The 20,713-nt window shown below is 43.5% G+C and overlaps 2 protein-coding genes across 2 annotated transcripts in view; one reads left to right on the forward strand and one right to left on the reverse strand.

Annotated features, from left to right (window-relative positions):
* LOC139406057 (parathyroid hormone 2 receptor-like) overlaps positions 1-20,713 on the forward strand; it is a 107,354-nt gene that overhangs the window by 20,485 nt on the left and 66,156 nt on the right. The window contains exon 6 of the mRNA XM_071148520.1: positions 12,657-12,840. Within this exon, the coding sequence (XP_071004621.1) occupies positions 12,657-12,840 (184 nt within the window). The remainder of the gene's footprint in view (positions 1-12,656; positions 12,841-20,713) is intronic.
* Positions 6,925-8,192, reverse strand: LOC139405557 (uncharacterized; the record flags this gene model as incomplete). The annotated part of the gene is made up of 2 exons (XM_071147974.1): positions 6,925-6,964; positions 7,576-8,192. Coding segments are annotated over 2 exons (657 nt in total), but the record flags the coding sequence as incomplete, so codon positions are not given.

Raw genomic sequence — 20,713 nt, forward strand, 5'->3', positions numbered from 1 at the left:
GCTTTCCATCCACCCTGACAGAATTGGCAGAGAAGAATTGGAGAAACTCCCCAAATACAGGTATTCCATGCTTGCTGCGTCATACCCAAAAAGACGCAACGCTGTAAGCACTGTTTAAGGTGCTTCAACAAAGTACCGAGTAAAGGGTCAGAATACTTATGTAAATGTCATATTTCAGTTTCATTTTTTATAAATTAGCAAACATTTCTAAAAATCTGTTTTTGCTTTGTCATTATGGGGTGTTGTGTGTAGATTTGTGAAGGAAAAAAAAACAATAAGCAATTTTACAGAAAGACTAACTTAACAAAATGTGGAAAAAGTCAAGGGGTCTGAATACTTTCCAAATGCACTGTAAAATAAATTGTACCTCGGTGTAAGCTCTGTCTTTCTGATGTCAACTGTGTAGCCAGTTTAACAAGTTGCCATCTGCATGAAAACCTTGTGTCACGTTGAGCGTAACAAGTTAACTTCTCTAGGGTAGGGGGCATCATTTGGAATTTTGGATGAAAAGCGTGCCCACATTAAACTGCCTGCTTCTCAGGCCCAGAAGATAGGATATGCATATAATTGGTAGATTTGGATAGAAAACAAAAGTTTCCAAAACTGTTAAAATAGTGTCTGTGAGTATAACAGAATTGATTTGGCAGGCGGAAACCTGAGAAAAATCCATCCAGGAAGTAGGATTTGTTATTGTTTTGTAGTATTCTATTCAATGCCATTACAGTAGCCATTGACTTAGGACTCAAATTGCAGTTCATCTGCCTTCCACTAGATGTCAACAGTCTTTAGAAATTGTTTCAGGCTTGTATTCTGAAAAATTAGGGAGTAAGAGCAGTCTAAATGAGTGGACCTTGCAGTGTCACAGAGCTTTTTCATGCGCACGACCGAGAGAGTGCCTTTCTAGTTTACCTTTTATATTGACGACATTATTGTCCGGTTGAAATATTATCCATTATTTAGGTTAAAAATAACCTGAGGATTGAATATAAACATCGTTTGGCATGTTTCTATGAACTTTACGGATACAATTGGGATTTTTTTGTCTGCCTGTTGTGACTGCGTTTGAGCCTGTAGTTTACTGAAGAAAACGCGCAAACAAAATGGAGGTTTTTGGATATAAAGAGACTTTATCGAATAAAACAAACATTTATTGAGTAAATGAATGTCTTCTGAGAGCAATCATATGAAGATCATCAAAGGTAAGTGATTAATTTTTATCTCTATTTCTGACTTGTGTAACTCTTCTACTTGGCTGGTTACTGTTTGTAATTATTTGTTTGTTGGGCGATGTTCTCAAATAATTGTAAGGTATGCTTTCGCTGTAAAGCCTTTTTGAAATCTGACACATGGTTGGATTCACAAGAAGTTCATCTTTAAACCTATGTAAAATACTTCTATGTTTTCTGAATTTTTATAATGAGTATTTCTGTATTTGAATTGGGCGCTCTGCAATTTCACTGTTGGCCAGGTGGGACGCGTCACACATACCCTAGTAAGGTTAACCCAAGAGCAGACTCAGACGAGGAGGCTGGGATGAGGTAACCAAGATATTTAATGAAACACAGCGGGAAGCTCGAGCGGAATACAGGAAGCCAGATGTTGAGGCTGAGGCTGGAGCGAGGGGAGTTTGGACTGGGTAAGCAGGTCCGGAGAGGAATCCAAGGAAGCAGTAGAGTGGGGGGTCCAGGACAGGGTATCGGGACTGATGAGACGTGGGACTAGAGTCAGGGGCCAAAGTCAGAGCGGGCAGAACTGTAGCGGAGAGTAAAACAGTGTAAGGCAAGGGAAAACAGGCATGCCACAAAAACAGGATCTAAGCAGGAACAGAGCACTGGGGGAGTGGCGGCAGTTAAGGGGGACACAGGAGGAGAAGTAGAGGGCGTGGCAGGAGCAGATGTAACAGTACCCCCCCTCTAAGGTGCCACCTGGTGCCTGACCATGCTTATCTGGGTGCGAGGTGTTGAAAGCACGTAAGAGGGAGGCGCTCCGCAGGCCCATATCCCTCCCAGTCCACCAGGTACTACCAGCCGCGGCCCCGACGGCACACGTCCAGAAGCTGCTGATGGTACAGACAGGATGGTCATTGATGAGCCGAGGGGATGTAGGAGCTGTTGCAGGAGTAGACAGGGGACTGGAACTGACAGGGATACATGGAAGGTAGGGTGGATCTTGAGAGAGGCTGGGGGTTTCAGGCGCATAGAAGAGGGATAGGTGGTACTATCCATTTCAAAGGGACCAATGAATCGGGGAAAGTTTCTTAGAAGCCATCTTCAATTGCAGGTCCTTCGATGAGAGCCATACCTTTTGGCCTGAAGTGTAGACTGGGGCTGAGGCACGGCAACTGTTGGCTTTGGACTAGATCCTGGCGGCGGCACGAAGAAGGGCATCCCAGGCCTTCCTCCAGGCGCGATGACAACGGCGCATATTGTCATTGACTGAGGAACCGCCACCTCAAACTCTTGGGCGGGGAATAAGGGGGGGGTTGATAACTCTGAGCACACTCAAAGGGTGTCATACCTGACAAGGTGTTGGTGAGGGTGTTGTGGGCATATTCCACCCAGGGTAGCTGAGCACTCCAGGAGGAAGGGTTATCCCAAGTTGCGCAGTCTCCATCTCCTGGTTGGCCCGTTCGGTCTTGCCATTGGTCTGGGGGTGATACCCAATGCTGAACAGAAGGATCTCCATACCTGGGATGTGAACTGGGGTCCCCTGTCGGAAACAATGTCAGTAGGAATGCCATGCAGACAAAACACATGGGATACCAGCAGGTCCGCAGTCTCCCTGGAGGACGGAATAAAGAGAGCCGCTGTGGAAAATCTGTCAATTATGGTGAGGATGTCTGACTTACCATTGGATGGGGGAAGGCCAGTGACGAAATCCAGAGCTGTGTGTGACCAGGAGTGACTGGGTATGGGAAGAGGGTTCTGGTTCTGCTGAGCCTGGCGAATGCGGGACTCAATCTCGGAACCAGTGTTGTTGGTGTTGAACTGGCGGGAAAGGGCGTCAGGCTTGGTATTCCTTGAACCGGGGCGGTAAGTGAGTATGAAGTTGAATCTCCCGAAGAACAATGCCACTTGGCTTGCCGGGAATTTAGACGCTTGGTGGTCTGGATGTAGGACAGGTTTTTGTGGTCCGTCCACACAATGAAGTGGAGAATAGAACCCTCCAGTGACGCCATTCCTCAAGAGCTAGCTTAACTGCCTGAAGTTCCTGGGTACCGATGTCCAAAATTATCTCGGAAGGTGAGAGATTACGGGAAAACAATGGAGCTTCTGATCAGAGTTGGGACATAACAGCACCTACCCCGTTGACGGAGGCATCCACCTCCACGATGAACTAGAGTTCTGGGTCTGGCTGAGTGACGACTGGAGCGGAAGTGAAGCGGCACTTGAGTTCCAGGAACACTGCCTCTGCTTCAGGGGTCCAGTGGAACGGAGTGGAGGTGGAGGTGAGAGTGGTGAGAAGTGCTGCCAGATGGCTGTAGTTGTGGATTAATCATCTGTAAACATTTGCAAAACCCAGGAAACGTTGTAGTTGCATCAGGTTTAAATGTTTTTTATTGAACCTTTTTTTAACTAGGCAAGACAGTTAAGAACAAATTCTTAACTCGGCGCAGGCAACTGTGACTGCCCTGACCTTGATGGGATCCATGCGTAAATGTCCCTGTGCAATAATGTAACCCAGGAAATACAAAAAGCATATTCTCCAACAGCCGTTGGATAACTTGGCGAACGTGTTGCTGGTGAGCCTCAGAGTCCTTCAAAAAATCTGAATGTCATCCACATGGACAAAAACGAAGCATCCAATCACATCCCTCAGTACATCATTGACTAGGCTCTGAAAAACAGCAGGGGCGTTAGTGAGACCAAAAGACATGACCAAATACTCAAAGTGTCCAAGTGGTGTGTTGAATGTCGTTTTCCACTCGTCCCCCTCTCTGATGCAGACCAGATGATAAGCATTCTGGACGTCGAGTTTGGTGAACACCACAGCACCATTGAGGGGGGCAAAAGCATAACTGATGAGTGGCAAGCGGTACTTGTTCTTTGCAGTGATGTTATTCAGCCCACGGAAGTCTATGCATGGCCTCAGCGACCCATCCTTTTTCTTCACAAAGAAAAAACCAGCACCCACCGAAGAGGAAGAAGGCCTGACATGTCCTGCAGACAGGGAATCCTGGATGTACCCCACCATGGCCTCCTGCTCGGGGCGAGAGAGGTTATACAACCGGCTACAGAGGAAAGGAGCTCCAGGCTGGAGGTCAATGGCACAGTAGTATGGCCGATGAGGCGGCAGCGATGGGGCATGGTGTTTGCTGAACACAGTAGCTAGATCGTGATACTCGAGAGGAACTGATGACAGGTCCGGAGGTTCTGGAATGGACTGGGGCACAGACAAGGCAGGGGCAAGGGCAGAACTTAGACACTTTGAGTGACAGAATGTACTCCAAGTGGTTACCTTTCCAGTGGTCCAGTCGATCTGTGGATTGTGCAGATTTAACCAAGGATGACCCAGGACCAGGGGAGAGCGAAGGCAGTTGATTATGTGGAGACGGATTCTTTCCTGGTGATTCCCAGAGAGATGCAGGATGACAGGGACCGTTCTCTCACAGACACGGGCATGGAGCTGTCCATTGAGAGCGTTGGCATCGAGGGGTGAATCGAGTGGAACAGTTTCCAGGCCCTACTGGATAACGACACCTCAGTCCAGGAAACTCTTGTTGGCGCCCGAGTTGATGAGGGAAGGCAGAGGAAAAGCCTGGCTCTGCCACACAAGGGTGCCGTCTAGCAAGGGTCTGGGGGGAGCTGCCCCACTACTGCCGAGCCACCTCCATTTGCTGGGGAACAAGTGGAGATGATGTGACCAACCTGGCCACAGTATAGGCAGCTCCTAGCGCTGATTTGTTGCTGCCTCTCCTCAGGTGAGAGACAGGCCCGGCTGAGCTGCATGGGTTCAGGTTCTGGAAGAGACTTAGGAAGGGCAGTCGGAGGGTTATGGGTTATGTAGCAGTAGCCAGGGGTACCCTAGGATATGGGGGATCTTGGGAGCAGTGATTCAAAGAAAACTAAGTCTCTGAGTGGTTCATCCCAACCTGCAGTAGAATGGGCTTGGTCTGATATTCCACCTGGCCGATGGGGCGTCCATTGAGGGCTTGAATCTGCAGAGGGATGGGACATTCCACGCAGGGGATTTGTTATTCTCTGGCGAAGTCTTGGTCATTTCTTTTAAAAATATTTTTTATTTCACCTTTATTTAACCAGGTAGGCCAGTTGAGAACAAGTTCTCATTTACAACTGTGCCCGTGCCAAGATAAAACAAAGCAGTGCGACAAAAACAACAACACAGAGTTACACATAAACAAACGTACAGTCAATAACACGCTAGAAAAATCTATGTATGTGCAAATGTAGAAGAGTAGGGAGGGAAGGCAATAAATAGGCCATAGAGGCTGGGATCTTAGGTTTCCGGTGCAGGTTCCCTGGAGGAAATACGGCGACGACTGTAGCACTGGGCGATGAGACTTGGGCATTGGCTCCTCCTGGGTTGGGGTTGGGCCGTGGTTGGAGGGAACCGGTAAGTGCCCGGAGGGTCTCTGATATTTGGGAGAGTTGTTCTTGCTGCCGCCCCAGCAGTGCTCCTTGGTGGGTTATAGCATTCTGGATTTGGTTGATCTCTGCTGGGTCCATGTTGAGGAAGAAGCTTGCTGTGACCTGGTGAGGTTGGACTCAGGTGTAGAGAAGAGACCAGACGAGGAATCAGTGGTTAAGGATAAACATAATACTTTACTTAGAAACAGTAGCGGCAGGATCACAGTACACTTGAAAATGTTTTGGAGGATGCATGACTCGACCTTTGCCTCTCCTAAGCCTGTTGGGGAGTTGCAGCGATGAAACAAGATCGAAATTGGGGAGAGAATGTGGGGAAAAAAAATGGTTAAGTTAATTGTCATATCCAACAGCAGATCTCTTTGTTTCTTGGGACCTAGAACTAGCATCTCTGTTTTGTCTGAGTTTAAAAGTAAAACATTTGCCGCTTTCCACTTCCTTCTATCTGAAACACAGGCTTCCTGGGTAGGCAATTTTGGGGCTTCACCATGTTTCATCAAAATGTACAGCTGTGTGTCGTCGCATAGCAGTGAAAGTTTACATTGCGTTTCCGAATTACATCACCAAGAGGTAGAATAAGGCTGTAACGTAACCATTTTAGAATAAGGCTGAACATAACAACATTTTGAAAAAGTCAAGGGGTCTGAATACTTTCCGAATGCACTTTATATAGTGAAAACAATAGTGATCCTAAAACGAAACCTTGAGTAACACTGAAACATGTAATTGATTGTCAAAGGACAAACCATCCACAGAGACAAATTGATATCTTTCAGAAAGTACTTGTCCGTGTAGAACAATTGTTTACAATCTCTCCAAAAGAATGTGGTGATCGATGGTGTCAAAAGCAGAACTAAGGTCTAGGAGCATGAGGACAGATGCAGAGCCTTGGTCTGACGCCATTAAAATGTAATTTACTACGTTCACAAGTGCAGTCTCAGTGCTATGATGGGGTCTAAAACCAGACTGAAACATTTTTTATACATTGTTTGTCTTCAGGAAGGCAGCTTTTTCTAAAATCTTTAGAGGAATGGGAGATTCAATATAGGCCGATATTTTTTTTCATTTTCCGGGTCAAGGCTGGGTTTTTTCAAGAGAGGCTTTATTACTGCCACTTTTAGTGAGTTTGGTACACATCTGGAGGATAGAGCGCCGTTTATTATGTTCAACATAGGAGGGCCAAGCACAGGAAGCAGCTCTTTCAGTAGTTTAGTTGGAATAGGGTCCAGTATGCAGCTTGAAGGTTTAGAGGCCATGATTATTTTCATCATTGTGTCAAGAGATATAGTACTAAAACACTTGAGTGTCTCTCTTGATCCTAGGTCCTGGCAGAGTTGTGCAGACTCAGGACAACTGAGCTTTGGAGGAATACGCAGATTTAAAGAGGAGTCCGCAATTTGATTTCTGATAATCATGATCTTTTCCTCAAAGAAGTTAATGAATTTATTACTGCTGAAGTGAAAGCCATCCTCACTTGGGGAATGCTGCTTTTTAGTTAGCTTTGCGACAGTATCAAAAATACATTTCGGATTGTTCTTATTTTCTTAAATTAAGTTGGAAAAATAGGATGATCGAAGAACCCTTACCAGCAGTAAGGGCTCTTCAATACTGCACAGTACTGTCTTTCCAAGCTAGTCGGAAGACTTCCAGTTTGGTGTGGCGCCATTTCCGTTCCAATTTTCTGGAAGCTTGCTTCAGAGCTCGGGTATTTTCTGTATACCAGGAAGCTAGTTTCTTATGAGAAATGTTTATTATTTTTAGGAATGCATCTGCATCTAGGGTATTGCGCAAGGTTAAATTGAGTTCCTCAGTTAGGTGGTTAACTGATTTTTGTCCTCTGACGTCCTTGGGTAGGTAGAGGGAGTCTGGAAGGGCATCAAGGAATCTTTGTGTTGTCTGGGAATTTATAGCATGACTTTTGATGCTTCTTGGTTGGGTTCTGAGCAGATTATTTGTTGCAATTGCAAACGTAATAAAATGGTGGTCTGATAGTCCAGGATTATGAGGAAAAACATTAAGATCCACAACATTTATTCCATGGGACAAAGCTAGGTCCAGAGTATGACTGTGACAGTGAGTAGGTCCAGAGACATGTTGGACAAAACTCACTGAGTTGATGATGGCTCCGAAAGCCTTTTGGAGTGGGTCTGTGGACTTTTCCATGTGAATATTAAAGTCACCAAAAATGTGAATATTATCTGCTATGACTACAAGGTCCGATAGGAATTCAGGAAACTCAATGAGGAACGCTGTATATGGCCCAGGAGGCCTGTAAACAGTAGCTATAAACAGAGATTGAATAGGCTGCATAGATTTCATAAATAGAAGCTCAAAAGATGAAAATGCCTTTTTTTTTGTAAATTGAAATTTGCTATTGTAAATGTTAGCAACACCTCCGCCTTTGCGGGATGCACAGGGGATATGGTCACTAGTGTAACCAGGAGGTGAGGCCTCATTTAACACAGGAAATTCATCAGGCTTAAGCCATGTTTCAGTCAGGCCAATCACATCAAGATTATGATCAGTGATTAGTTCATTGACTATAACTGCCTTTGAAGTAAGGGATCTAACATTAAGTCGCCCTATTTTGAGATGTGAGGTATCACGATCTCTTTCAATAATGGCAGGAATGGAGGAGGTCTTTATCCTAGTGAGATTGCTAAGGCGAACACCGCCATGTTTAGTTTTGCCCAACCCAGGTCGAGGAGCAGACACGGTCTCAATGGTGTATATATATATACACTGCTCAAAAAAATAAAGGGAACACTTAAACAACACAATGTAACTCCAAGTCAATCACACTTCTGTGAAATCAAACTGTCCACTTAGGAAGCAACACTGATTGACAATACATTTCACATGCTGTTGTGCAAATGGAATAGACAACAGGTGGAAATTATAGGCAATTAGCAAGACACCCCCAATAAAGGAGTGGTTCTGCAGGTGGTAACCACAGACCACTTCTCAGTTCCTATGCTTCCTGGCTGATGTTTTGGTCACTTTTGAATGCTGGCGGTGCTTTCACTCTAGTGGTAGCATGAGACGGACTCTACAACCCACACAAGTGGCTCAGGTAGTGCAGCTCATCCAGGATGGTACATCAATGCGAGCTGTGGCAAGAAGGTTTGCTGTGTCTGTCAGCGTAGTGTCCAGAGCATGGAGGCGCTACCAGGAGACAGGCCAGTACATCAGGAGACGTGGAGGAGGCCGTAGGAGGGCAACAACCCAGCAGCAGGACCGCTACCTCCGCCTTTGTGCAAGGAGGAGCAAGAGGAGCACTGCCAGAGCCCTGCAAAATGACCTCCAGCAGGCCACAAATGTGCATGTATCTGCTCAAATGGTCAGAAACAGACTCCATGAGGGTGGTATGAGGGCCCGACGTCCACAGGTGGGGGTTGTGCTTACAGCCCAACACCGTGCAGTATGTTTGGCATTTGCCAGAGAACACCAAGATTGGCAAATTCGCCACTGGCGCCCTGTGCTCTTCACAGATTAAAGCAGGTTCACACTGAGCACGTGACAGACGTGACAGAGTCTGGAGACGCAGTAGAGAACGTTCCGCTGCCTGCAACATCCTCCAGCATGACCGGTTTGCCGGTGGGTCAGTCATGGTGTGGGTTGGCATTTCTTTGGGGGGCCGCACAGCACCTCCATGTGCTCGCCAGAGGTAGCCTGACTGCCATTAGGTACCAAGATGAGATCCTCAGACCCCTTGTGAGACCATATGCTGGTGCGGTTGGCCCTGGGTTCCTCCTAATGCCAGACAATGCTAGACCTCATGTGGTTGGAGTGTGTCAGCAGTTCCTGCAAGAGGAAGGCATTGATGCTATGGACTGGCCCGCCCGTTCCCCAGACCTGAATCCAATTGAGCACATCTGGGACATTATGTCTCGCTCCATCCACCACCGCCACGTTGCACCACAGGCTGTCCAGGAGTTGGCGGATGCTTTAGTCCAGGTCTGGGAGGAGATCCCTCAGGAGACGATCCGCCACCTCATCAGGAGCATGCCCAGGCGTTGTAGGGAGGTCATACCGGCACGTGGAGGCCACACACACTACTGAGCCTCATTTTGACTTGTTTTAAGGACATTACATCAAAGTTGGATCAGCCTGTAGTGTGGTTTTCCACTTTAATTTTGAGTGTCACTCCAAATCCAGACCTCCATGGGTTGATAAATTTGATTTCCATTGATAATTTTTGTGTGATTTTGTTGTCAGCACATTCAACTACGTAAAGAAAAAAGTATTTAATAAGAATATTTCATTCATTCAAATCTAGGATGTGTTATTTTAGTGTTCCCTTTATTTTTTGGAGCAGTGCAGCACTACCGTTCGAAAGTTTGGGGTCACTTAGAAATCTCCTTGTTTTTTAAAGAAAATCAAATTTTTTGTCCATTAAAATTATTGAAAATGTATCAGAAATACAGTGTAGACATTGTGAATGTTGTAAATGACTATTATAACTGTAAGTGGCTTATGTTTAATGGAATATCTACATAGGCGTACAGAGGCCCATTAATAATTAACCATCACTCCTGTGTTCCAATGGCACGTTGTGATAACTAATCCAAGTTGATCATTTTGAAAGGCTAATTGATCATTAGAAAAACCCTTTTGCAATTCTGTTAGCACAGCTGAAAACTGTTGTCCTGATTAAAGAAGCAAGTGAACTGTCCTTCTTTAGGCTAGTTGAGTATCTGGAGCATTTTCATTTGTGGGTTCGATTACAGGCTCAAAAGGTCCAAAAACAGCACTTTCTTCTGAAACACATCATTCTACTCTTGTTCTGAGAAGTCAAGGCTATTCCATGCGAGGAAATGCCAAGCAACTGAAGATCTCGTACAACGCTGTGTACTACTCCCTTCACAGAACAGCACAAACTGGCTCTAACCAGAATAGAAAGAGGAGTGGGAGGTCCCGGTGCACAACTGAGCAAGAGGACAAGTACATTAGAGTGTCTAGTTTGAGAAACAGACATCTCGCATGTCCTCAACTTGCAGATTTATTAAATAGTACCAGCAATGTGCATCCCACAGTTGTGTTAAGTTGTCTGGATGTCCCTTGGGTGATGAACCATTATTGATACAGTACACACAGGAAAAGGTTGAGTGTGAAAAATCCAGCAGCCTACCCCGTTCAAAGGCACTTACATTTTTTGGTCTTACCTATTCACCTTCTGAATGGCAAACATACACAATCCATGTGATAGAATCATTTGTATGTTATAAGATAATGGCTAAAGTGTTCCACTCTGAAACTGTATAACTGTGTGAAATGTATTAGAATTATAAGACTATAATCTAATAATGTGTGTGTAAGACAAAAAACATTGTGTTACTATGTAGCAAGGTGAGAAATGTATAGTTGAGACAACAAAGGACAACTGAACTGCAGATGACCTAGTTATAACTCTGAAAACTGACAACAGGAAAGAAAGGCCCCTCTAATCTAGGGAGGAGAGGAATGGCTAGAAACTGCCAGGCCGGTAGAAAAGTGATAAACTAGGAATGTGAACGGTGGGAAAAATACAGCCCACCTAAAAGAAAGGTGGAGTTTCTATTGATAAGAATTCAGTTGTGTGTGTGTGTGTGTGTGTGTGTGTGTGTGTGTGTGTGTGTGTGTGTGTTATAAAAAGACTGGGTTCTAATTTTGAAGTCAGAGTACTCTCTGAGTAAAGGATTGATCTATTGCAGACTGGGGGCTTTGTCTAATTCTTCATTAACCAGGGTCTTTCAAACTTATAAAATAGTTCAGTTAGGACATTGGGATAAAAATTATCGTGGCACCATGTCTCCTGAGTGGGGCAGTGATCTAAGGCTCTGCAGCTCAGTGCTACAGGCATCACTACAACCCCTGGTTCGATTCCAGGCTTTATCACAGCAGGCCGTGATTGGGAGTCCCATAGGGTGGCCCAGCATTGTCCAGGTTAGGGTTCATCTGGGGTAGGCTGTTGATGTAAATAATAATTTGTTCTTAATTGACTTGCCTAGTTAAATAAAGGTTAAAAATATAATGCCTCAATTGTCTCAGCTTAAAAATCATTATTTAACCTGAATCCTCCCATTGATCTACACTAATTGAAGTGGATATAACAAGTGACACAAATAAAGGATCATAGCATTCACCTGGTCAGTCTATGTCATGTAAAGAGGTGTTCTTAATGTTTTGAATGATCAGTGTATAAGACCAGTGCTTATATGGACTATATGGATGTGGGAGACATCTCTTTATTAAGAGTGGTTCTGGATGAAAGAATACTCTTTCTCCAGTTAATGGAGCTTTTGAACAGAGTGAAATAGAGACTGCAGAGAGAACACTCAGGGACTGACTCAACGGTCCCCAGAATCAATGTGAGTGGGTGGCTTGGAAAGTGTATCTTTCCTCTGAGCAAAGAGTAACCGATTTTGTCTATAATCCAGCTAAATTGTGTGGGAGACTATTATGCCTTGTTCAGATTTAATAGCCGAGATGAAATGGCTTTAAGACTTGGCCTTAACCTTTTACTGTGGGCTAAATCAGTCTTAAACAAATCTACTTTGAAACAAAAGTATACACCTCACACACATGGTTATGGTTATTCAATTTTGAGTTTGCATCCAAATTTGACATTATATAATTATATACATCACAGAAGACTGAAATATAACAAAACTGTTTGACATAGAAATAACAGATTTTCATCTGTTTCTTCTAAATAATCTTTATGAATGATTACATTTTGAAAAATATTAACAACATATTAATATTAAATAAAGGCCAAAGAAGGCACTTTTGGTCATTGACTGCAGGAAAGGGCTACAAGACGAGACACACTGTGACGGCAAACAGATAAAACCAGCAGGCCTCTGACAAGAATATTGCTGACATTTTCTGTTAATTTCCAGGCGATTTTATATGTTGGATCATGACCGTTCGTCGACACCCAGCAAGTGATAGCTAACACACCGCAGCTACCCGCTGCTTTTCAACGTTCTTACTTGCATTTTGTCTCAGCTATAAGAGACTTTAAGGACTATTGCTAACTTTTCCTGGGTCTGTGCTCTATTTCAGGCGTCTCCACTGTACCAGGAATTATATCCACATCCACCTGTTTGTCTCCTTCATGCTCCGAGCCATCAGCATCTTCGTCAAGGACCGGGTGGTGTACGCCAGCGCCGGCCTGCAGGAGTTTGATGCGGTGCTCATGGACAACTTCAAGACTGTGGCCATGGCGCCACTGGACAACTCTCAATATGTAAGTAGTGGTGCTGCACCTCCTGCCAGCGCATCCCACTCCTCCTCTCCTCCACTCCTGCCCTCCTCCACTAATTCTCCCTAAAGATCCCAATAAACCCTGCTCTTACAGGACTCATGAAGAAATTAAATAGTGAAATAGAGTAAAATATTTAAATTAAATTGGAATCCTTAACGTTAAGAAAAATACCTAAACAAAACCTACATTTTTGGTTTCCCCCCCCACAAAATTTCATTCATAGTGCAGTTATCACAAAACAGATCATTTTCCGTGTTATAGCCTAACTAGATAATAGGCTAATAGGGAATTTAAATAAAAACAGAGAGGTGCACTATAGGCTATTTTGGTGAATTTGTGAGGCATGCAAGACAAGCGATACAGATTACCAAGATACTGTATATGCACACCACAGTTCTTTCTGCCTGCCCCCTCGTCTCTTTCCTTCGTGCTGGTTAGCCTGCTCTTTCTCTTAGCTAATGAAGCAAGTTTGTGTTCAGTCTTCAGTCTTTTGTGTGTAAAATATCCTAGCCTATTCATTGATGATAGGGCCTGTTTTACTGAAGTTGCGAGACATAGCAAGCCAATAAATTGCGAGATACAGCATTCCATTGAGAAATACAGATTGATTGCCGATACATAGGCCTAGTGCATGATTTTGACTCTGTCTGCCTCGTGGCTGACCTGCCTATAGTGTGCCCTTACCCTCTCTCTCTATCCCTCACTAGCTCGCCATGAAAGATGCGATTGTTTGTGTTCTCGGAAGTATCGCAACTAATCAGTCTCCTCTGTTCCAAAAATATGTTGTATTTTCAGTTTGAAAAATTGCAGAGAAGGCAAGCAACAGCAGCAAAGTCCTGCATGGTAATACTTTGAGAAGTTAAAAGAGAAGGAAATGCAAACTTTGCGAGGTGGAATTGAGGTACAGTAATGGTATTACAGGTGCAATGCTTAACCATCTGAAAGGGACGCACCATGAGACCCAAACCATTGCTGGCAACAGCGCAGGTGTATTGTGAATTCACGTGGAATTATGATGATTTTTTTCAGGTTTTAAGAGAAAACCGGTTAAAAACTGGCAGTTTAAACGAAAATGTGTTTTTGTCACTTCCCTAACCTGGACACACGATTGCTCCAACACATACCATTGACTAGGCTAGTAAATGCAACCCTGTCTGAGGGACCTACTTCATTCCTATATGTTTTTTTCAGTCCACCATGCCTGTGATGTGCGTTTGAATATACAGACTAGTCTTCCATGACTGATGCCCATTCAACCCACTGCACATTTAATGAAGAGCTCGAGCCAGGGGGCTATTTCATTTTTCCTGGTCTTTCCTCAACACCTCAAAATCATGCATGCTGTTGCACTCAAAATGCTAATCAGACTGGCTATGCTCAGTACCCCAAGGCTATAGTCTCCACTTGTCTGTGATTTTAATTGTCCAGCTCTGAAAATGCTCTGTCAGTCTGTCTGTTCCCCTACTGTAGCCTCCTCTGCTCTGTAATTGCTGTATAGACAGGGATAAATACAGCAAACATGTGAGGGAGGATATACCACAGGGAGCACTAGCTTAGCGCTTTAGATTGCTAGCCCGCTGCCATAGGCTTTACAGGTGTTACACAGAAAATGTGTATTTTCTATAAGGGATAGCTGGTTCAAAGAGTTCAAAGCTATAGAGACTGCCATGTTTTACTTTAATCTCTTTCCTTTGTATAGTAGTTCCTCAGGACCATTTAAAATGGTTTGTGCTTCTCACTGTACTGTATTTTGTTTTCTGTTTTGTCTTAAGTCATTAAGCCTTAAGGCTGTCTGTTGCATGTCTAATGAGGGCTGGAACATAACAAGATATACAGTGCCTTGCGAAAGTATTCGGCCCCCTTGAACTTTGCGACCTTTTGCCACATTTCAGGCTTCAAACATAAAGATATAAAACTGTATTTTTTTGTGAAGAATCAACAACAAGTGGGACACAATCATGAAGTGGAACGACATTTATTGGATATTTCAAACTTTTTTAACAAATCAAAAACTGAAAAATTGGGCGTGCAAAATTATTCAGCCCCCTTAAGTTAATACTTTGTAGCGCCACCTTTTGCTGCGATTACAGCTGTAAGTCGCTTGGGGTATGTCTCTATCAGTTTTGCACATCGAGAGACTGAAATTTTTTCCCATTCCTCCTTGCAAAACAGCTCGAGCTCAGTGAGGTTGGATGGAGAGCATTTGTGAACAGCAGTTTTTTCCACAGATTCTCGATTGGATTCCGGTCTGGACTTTGACTTGGCCATTCTAACACCTGGATATGTTTATTTTTGAACCATTCCATTGTAGATTTTGCTTTATGTTTTGGATCATTGTCTTGTTGGAAGACAAATCTCCGTCCCAGTCTCAGGTCTTTTGAAGACTCCATCAGGTTTTCTTCCAGAATGGTCCTGTATTTGGCTCCATCCATCTTCCCATCAATTTTAACCATCTTCCCTGTCCCTGCTGAAGAAAAGCAGGCCCAAACCATGATGCTGCCACCACCATGTTTGACAGTGGGGATGGTGTGTTCAGCTGTGTCGCTTTTACGCCAAACATAACGTTTTGCATTGTTGCCAAAAAGTTCAATTTTGGTTTCATCTGACCAGAGCACCTTCTTCCACATGTTTGGTGTGTCTCCCAGGTGGCTTGTGGCAAACTTTAAACAACACTTTTTATGGATATCTTTAAGAAATGGCTTTCTTCTTGCCACTCTTCCATAAAGGCCAGATTTGTGCAATATATGACTGATTGTTGTCCTATGGACAGAGTCTCCCACCTCAGCTGTAGATCTCTGCAGTTCATCCAGAGTGATCATGGGCCTCTTGGGTGCATCTCTGATCAGTCTTCTCCTTGTATGAGCTGAAAGTTTAGAGGGACGGCCAGGTCTTGGTAGATTTGCAGTGGTCTGATACTCCTTCCATTTCAATATTATCGCTTGCACAGTGCTCCTTGGGATGTTTAAAGCTTGGGAAATATTTTTGTATCCAAATCCGGCTTTAAACTTCTTCACAACAGTATCTCGGACCTGCCTGGTGTGTTCCTTGTTCTTCATGATGCTCTCTGCGCTTTTAACAGACCTCTGAGACTATCACAGTGCAGGTGCATTTATACGGAGACTTGATTACACACAGGTGGATTGTATTTATCATCATTAGTCATTTAGGTCAACATTGGATCATTCAGAGATCCTCACTGAACTTCTGGAGAGAGTTTGCTGCACTGAAAGTAAAGGGGCTGAATAATTTTGCACGCCCAATTTTTCAGTTTTTGATATGTTAAAAAAGTTTGAAATATCCAATAAATGTCGTTCCACTTCATGATTGTGTCCCACTTGTTGTTGATTCTTCACAAAAAAATACAGTTTTATATCTTTATGTTTGAAGCCTGAAATGTGGCAAAAGGTCGCAAAGTTCAAGGGGGCCGAATACTTTCGCAAGGCACTGTATTTACAGAGTCATTTTCCTTTCAAGTGTGAGACACCAGCTGAACTTTTATTAGCACTATGGCACAGCGTAACATGCTCATGTCGCAGTGCTTTTGCTCAGAGCTTGGGCAACAAAGCAGTTTCAATGGTTCTTCCCATGGTATGTGCATCTTGATTAAATACGTGTATGCTTTTTGTTTACCCTGTGATTAAATGTGCATTGCTGCAGCTGTCATGGATTCCCCGGTACTAATGCCTATTCCATGCACCAGTTCCGGAGGTTTACGTCACCGGCATCTAGGCGTCACTGAACTGTCTCATTACGCACACCTGATTCCAATTCCATTGATTAGTAATTGTATATGTGTGCCCTCTGTTCACCATTGTCTTGTCGGTTATTGTTACCATGTCCATTGGTCTTGTGAGTACCTGCGCTTTGTTGTTTCGGCTTTCGTGCTGCGTGTATTTTGTACTCGTTGTTACGGGTCCCGTCCCGTGTATTGTTATTACGGGTCTCGTCCCGTGTATTTAATGTGTTTGGGTTACATCCCTGTGTTTTTGTAAACGTGTTTGTTTTGGGCTTCGTCCCTGTGTCTTTCATGGCATGTTGTGTTTTTGGGTGGAGTATTAAAACCCGGCGCTTGTCTCCAATAATTTATACAACGTGACCGCAGTCTATTGGGAGAAGACAATTGTTTTTAGTTAATTTGTGATGCGATTTGTGAGTAGACTTTTGTTTGAGACTTCAAAGAAGGAAGTTTGTCTGATCTGACTTTGGTGATTAACAGCAGAATCAGCTAAATTTAATCTCCTCCCTCTCTCGCTCTCCCCCCTCCTCCTCCCATTCCTACCCCTCGTTCAGCTCCTTCTATTCCTCCCTCCTCGTCCTCCTCTACCCTGTTTTATACTTAAAGGCTCCTTGCAAGGATGCAGAGTTTTTTCATATCAGATGTCATGTGCCATGACACACTTTTATATCATATCATACCTGCCAGCTTCAAAAAGCTGAGCGTTCACATATCACTAACATGAAACACCCAAGAAGCGAGCCTCAGATGGTGACACCCCATTATTTTGAGGATAACTTCAACTGCCTGGGTCCTCTTCCTCCCTGACAGAGAAACTGACCTAAGTATGTGGAGAAGCAGCTATCAGCCCAGGTTGATCAGAGAGACAGTACTGACCATGCCTCAGAGAGGTGTAACATACTGTATGAGTGACACTTTGATGACTTGTCTACCTCAGATTGGTGAGGAAAAACAGTTACTGAAAGTTGCAAAGATACTGTATGCTATTCTGAATGCTGCAGATCAACTGTCAGAGGCAGCCGTTGGAACATATTATACAGTATATTTATAACAGTGGAACAGAGTAAGTGGGAGGACAGAGAGAGAGATTGAATGTCTTAGTGTGGTGTTTGAAGGCCACTGTATTGAGTAATCCGAGGATACGCTTCAGTCTGATCTTCTGTAGGTGGGGCAAACTCCTCATTCACCTTAGTTTGTTGTGATAATGAAAGAGGTGTCAGAGCTTCAAAACTCAAACTATCTGGGTAATATAAAATGTGAGAAAAAGGTTCAAGGTCTCTAGTAGCACTGTGTCAGCAGAGGCAGAGGGAACAAAGAAATTAAGTGAGATAAAAGGAGAGCGAGAGAGAAAGGGACATAGTGAGAGAGGAAGAGAAATGCAGGGAGAGAGAGGGAGAGAGCTCCATCAACAGTTTGTGGAGAAACAGAGGGAGAGAATATTGCGAACTGAACACATTACAAAGTATAGGCTCCCCTGGGGTCGTTAAGACAACACAGAGGAATGCTTCTACTCTTATTTGTCAGGCAGCAGCTATTTGATATTTCATAAGGAGGCCACAGGCACCAATTCTTACGGGATCATCATCTGACCTCTCCTCAGCAATTATCCTAAAATAAACTTAAAAGCACTGTGGCATAGTTAGATTAGAGACACAAACAGGTTCTAACAAACCTGTTAATGAACTGATCATGTTTTCCTCTGGAAGACTAATTAGTTAGTTTTTTTGGCAATGAATCCCCCATTTTTTCTAATAGCTATTTTTTTTAAATCCTATATTAATTAATACAATATATATTCTCATTGTAAGATGTGTGTCACGTTCTGACCTTAGTTCCTTTGTTTTGTCTTTGTTTTAGTATGGTCAGGGCGTGAGTTGGGGTGGGCAGTCTATGTTCTTTTTTCTTTGATTTGGGATACCTGTGTTTGGCCTGGTATGGTTCTCAATCAGAGGCAGCTGTCAATCGTTGTCCCTGATTGAGAACCATACTTAGGTAGCCTGTTTTCACCCTTGAGTTGTGGGTGATTATTTTCTGTTGAGTGTTTGTATTCTGCACCAGACAGAACTGTTTCGGTTTCGTTCGTTCAGTTTGTTGTTTTGTATTTCAGTGTTCAGTTTGATTAATTAAATATTAACATCATGAACACGTACCACGCTGCGCTTTGGTCCTCACCTTCTTCCACCAACAACGGCCGTTACAATGTGAATGGAATTTCATTTCCTTATCCTTTGGGCTCTTACTGAGAATTCAGGTATTAAGTGAATACCTGAATTCCATGTCCTCACTATTCAAACAGCATGTCGTGGTCTAATTGCACTGACTTGGTAAAATGACACATTTGCTAATGTATACAGCTTGAATAGTTATGTGTGGTTCTATTGTGTGAGTGGAAGTCTCATGACAAAAGAACACAGAGTGTTCTTGTCTGAAAAGAGGAAGACCAATGATGATGTGACGCGGTGCAGGTCCTAATCCAAGTACTTGTCCTCTCCCGTCTGGACTACAGCAACTCAATGTTGGCTGGGCTCCCAGCTTGTGCCATCAAACCCCTGCAACTTATCCAGAATGCTGCAGCCCACCTGGTTTTTAACCAGCCCCCACTCCTCTGCACACTCCACCGGCTTCCAGTCGAAGCGCTAGTCAAATGTAATTTATTACACATTTATTCACAAAATTAATCATATAATTGTTGAATAATCATAATCAATAATAATTATTATGAACACTTTATGTCAAGGTACCTTAATAAATCCTTTATAATGTACTTATAAACCAGTTATAAAGGAGGTATTGTCAACAAATAAGATTATTTACAAGTCATTTGTGAATGTTTGATTAATGGTTTGACTCACCATTTATATGCATATTTATACATCTATTTATATATGTCATGAATTGGATATTTATTGATTGTTAATAAGTGGATTTGTGAGTGTGAGTTCATGCACTTACTAATATCTCAGTTGATGATTAATGTAGACCCTTATAAGCCATTTACTTAATGTAATCTAAAGTGTGCAATATATATTTTATTTGTCTATTTTTTATTTCACCTTCATTTAACCAGGTAGGCCAGTTGAGAACAAGTTCTCATTTACGACTGCAACCTGGCGACAAAAACAAGTTACACATGGGATAAACAAACGTACAGTCAATAACACAATAGAAAAATCTATGTACAGTGTGCGCAAATGTAGTAAGGTTAGGGAGGGAAGGCAATACATAGGCCATAGCGGCAATTTTTAAAATTGTATTTTACCTGGGTTTTGTGGGTTTGGCAACGAATATGTAGCGAGGACCAGCCAACAAGAGCACACAGGTCGCAGTGGCGGGTAGTATATGGGGCTTTGGTGACAAGATGGATGGCACTGTGGTAGACTGCATCCAATTTGCTGAGTAGAGTGTTGGATGCTGTTTTGAAAAATGACATCGCCAAAGTCAAGAGTCGGCAGGATAGTCAATTTTACGAGGGTATGCTTGGCAGCTTGAGTGAAGAAGGCTTTGTTGCGAAATAGGAAGCCAATTCTAGATTTAACTTTGGATTGGAGATGCTTAATAGGAGTCTGGAAGGAGAGTTTACCGTCTAGCCAGACACCTAGGTATTTATAGTTGTCCACATATTCTAAGTCAGAACCATCCAGAGTAGTGACGCTAGTCGAGCGGGCGGGTGCGGGCAGCGATCGGTTGAAGAGCATGCATTTAGTTTTACTAGCATTTAAGAGCAGTTGGCAGCCATGGAAGGAGTGTTGTATGGCATTGAAGCTCATTTGGAGGTTTGTTAACACAGTGTCCAAAGAACGGCCAGATGTATACAGAATGTCTTCTGTGTAGAGGTGGATCAAAGAATCACCCGCAGCAAGAGCGACATCATTGATATATACAGAGAAAAGAGTCAGCCCGAGAATTGAACCCTGTGGCACCCCCATAGAGACTGCCAGAGGTCCGGACAACAGGCCCTCTGATTTGACACACTGATACTCTATCTGAGAAGTAGTAAGTGAACCAGGTGAGGCAGTCATTTGAGAAACCAAGGCTGTTGAGTCTACCGATAAGAATACGGTGATTGATAGAGTCGAAAGCCTTGGCCAGGTCGATGAAGACGGCTGCACAGTACTGTCT

The sequence above is a fragment of the Oncorhynchus clarkii genome, chromosome 3 (assembly GCF_045791955.1).
Source record: "Oncorhynchus clarkii lewisi isolate Uvic-CL-2024 chromosome 3, UVic_Ocla_1.0, whole genome shotgun sequence".
NCBI classification, from domain to species: Eukaryota; Metazoa; Chordata; class Actinopteri; order Salmoniformes; family Salmonidae; genus Oncorhynchus; species Oncorhynchus clarkii.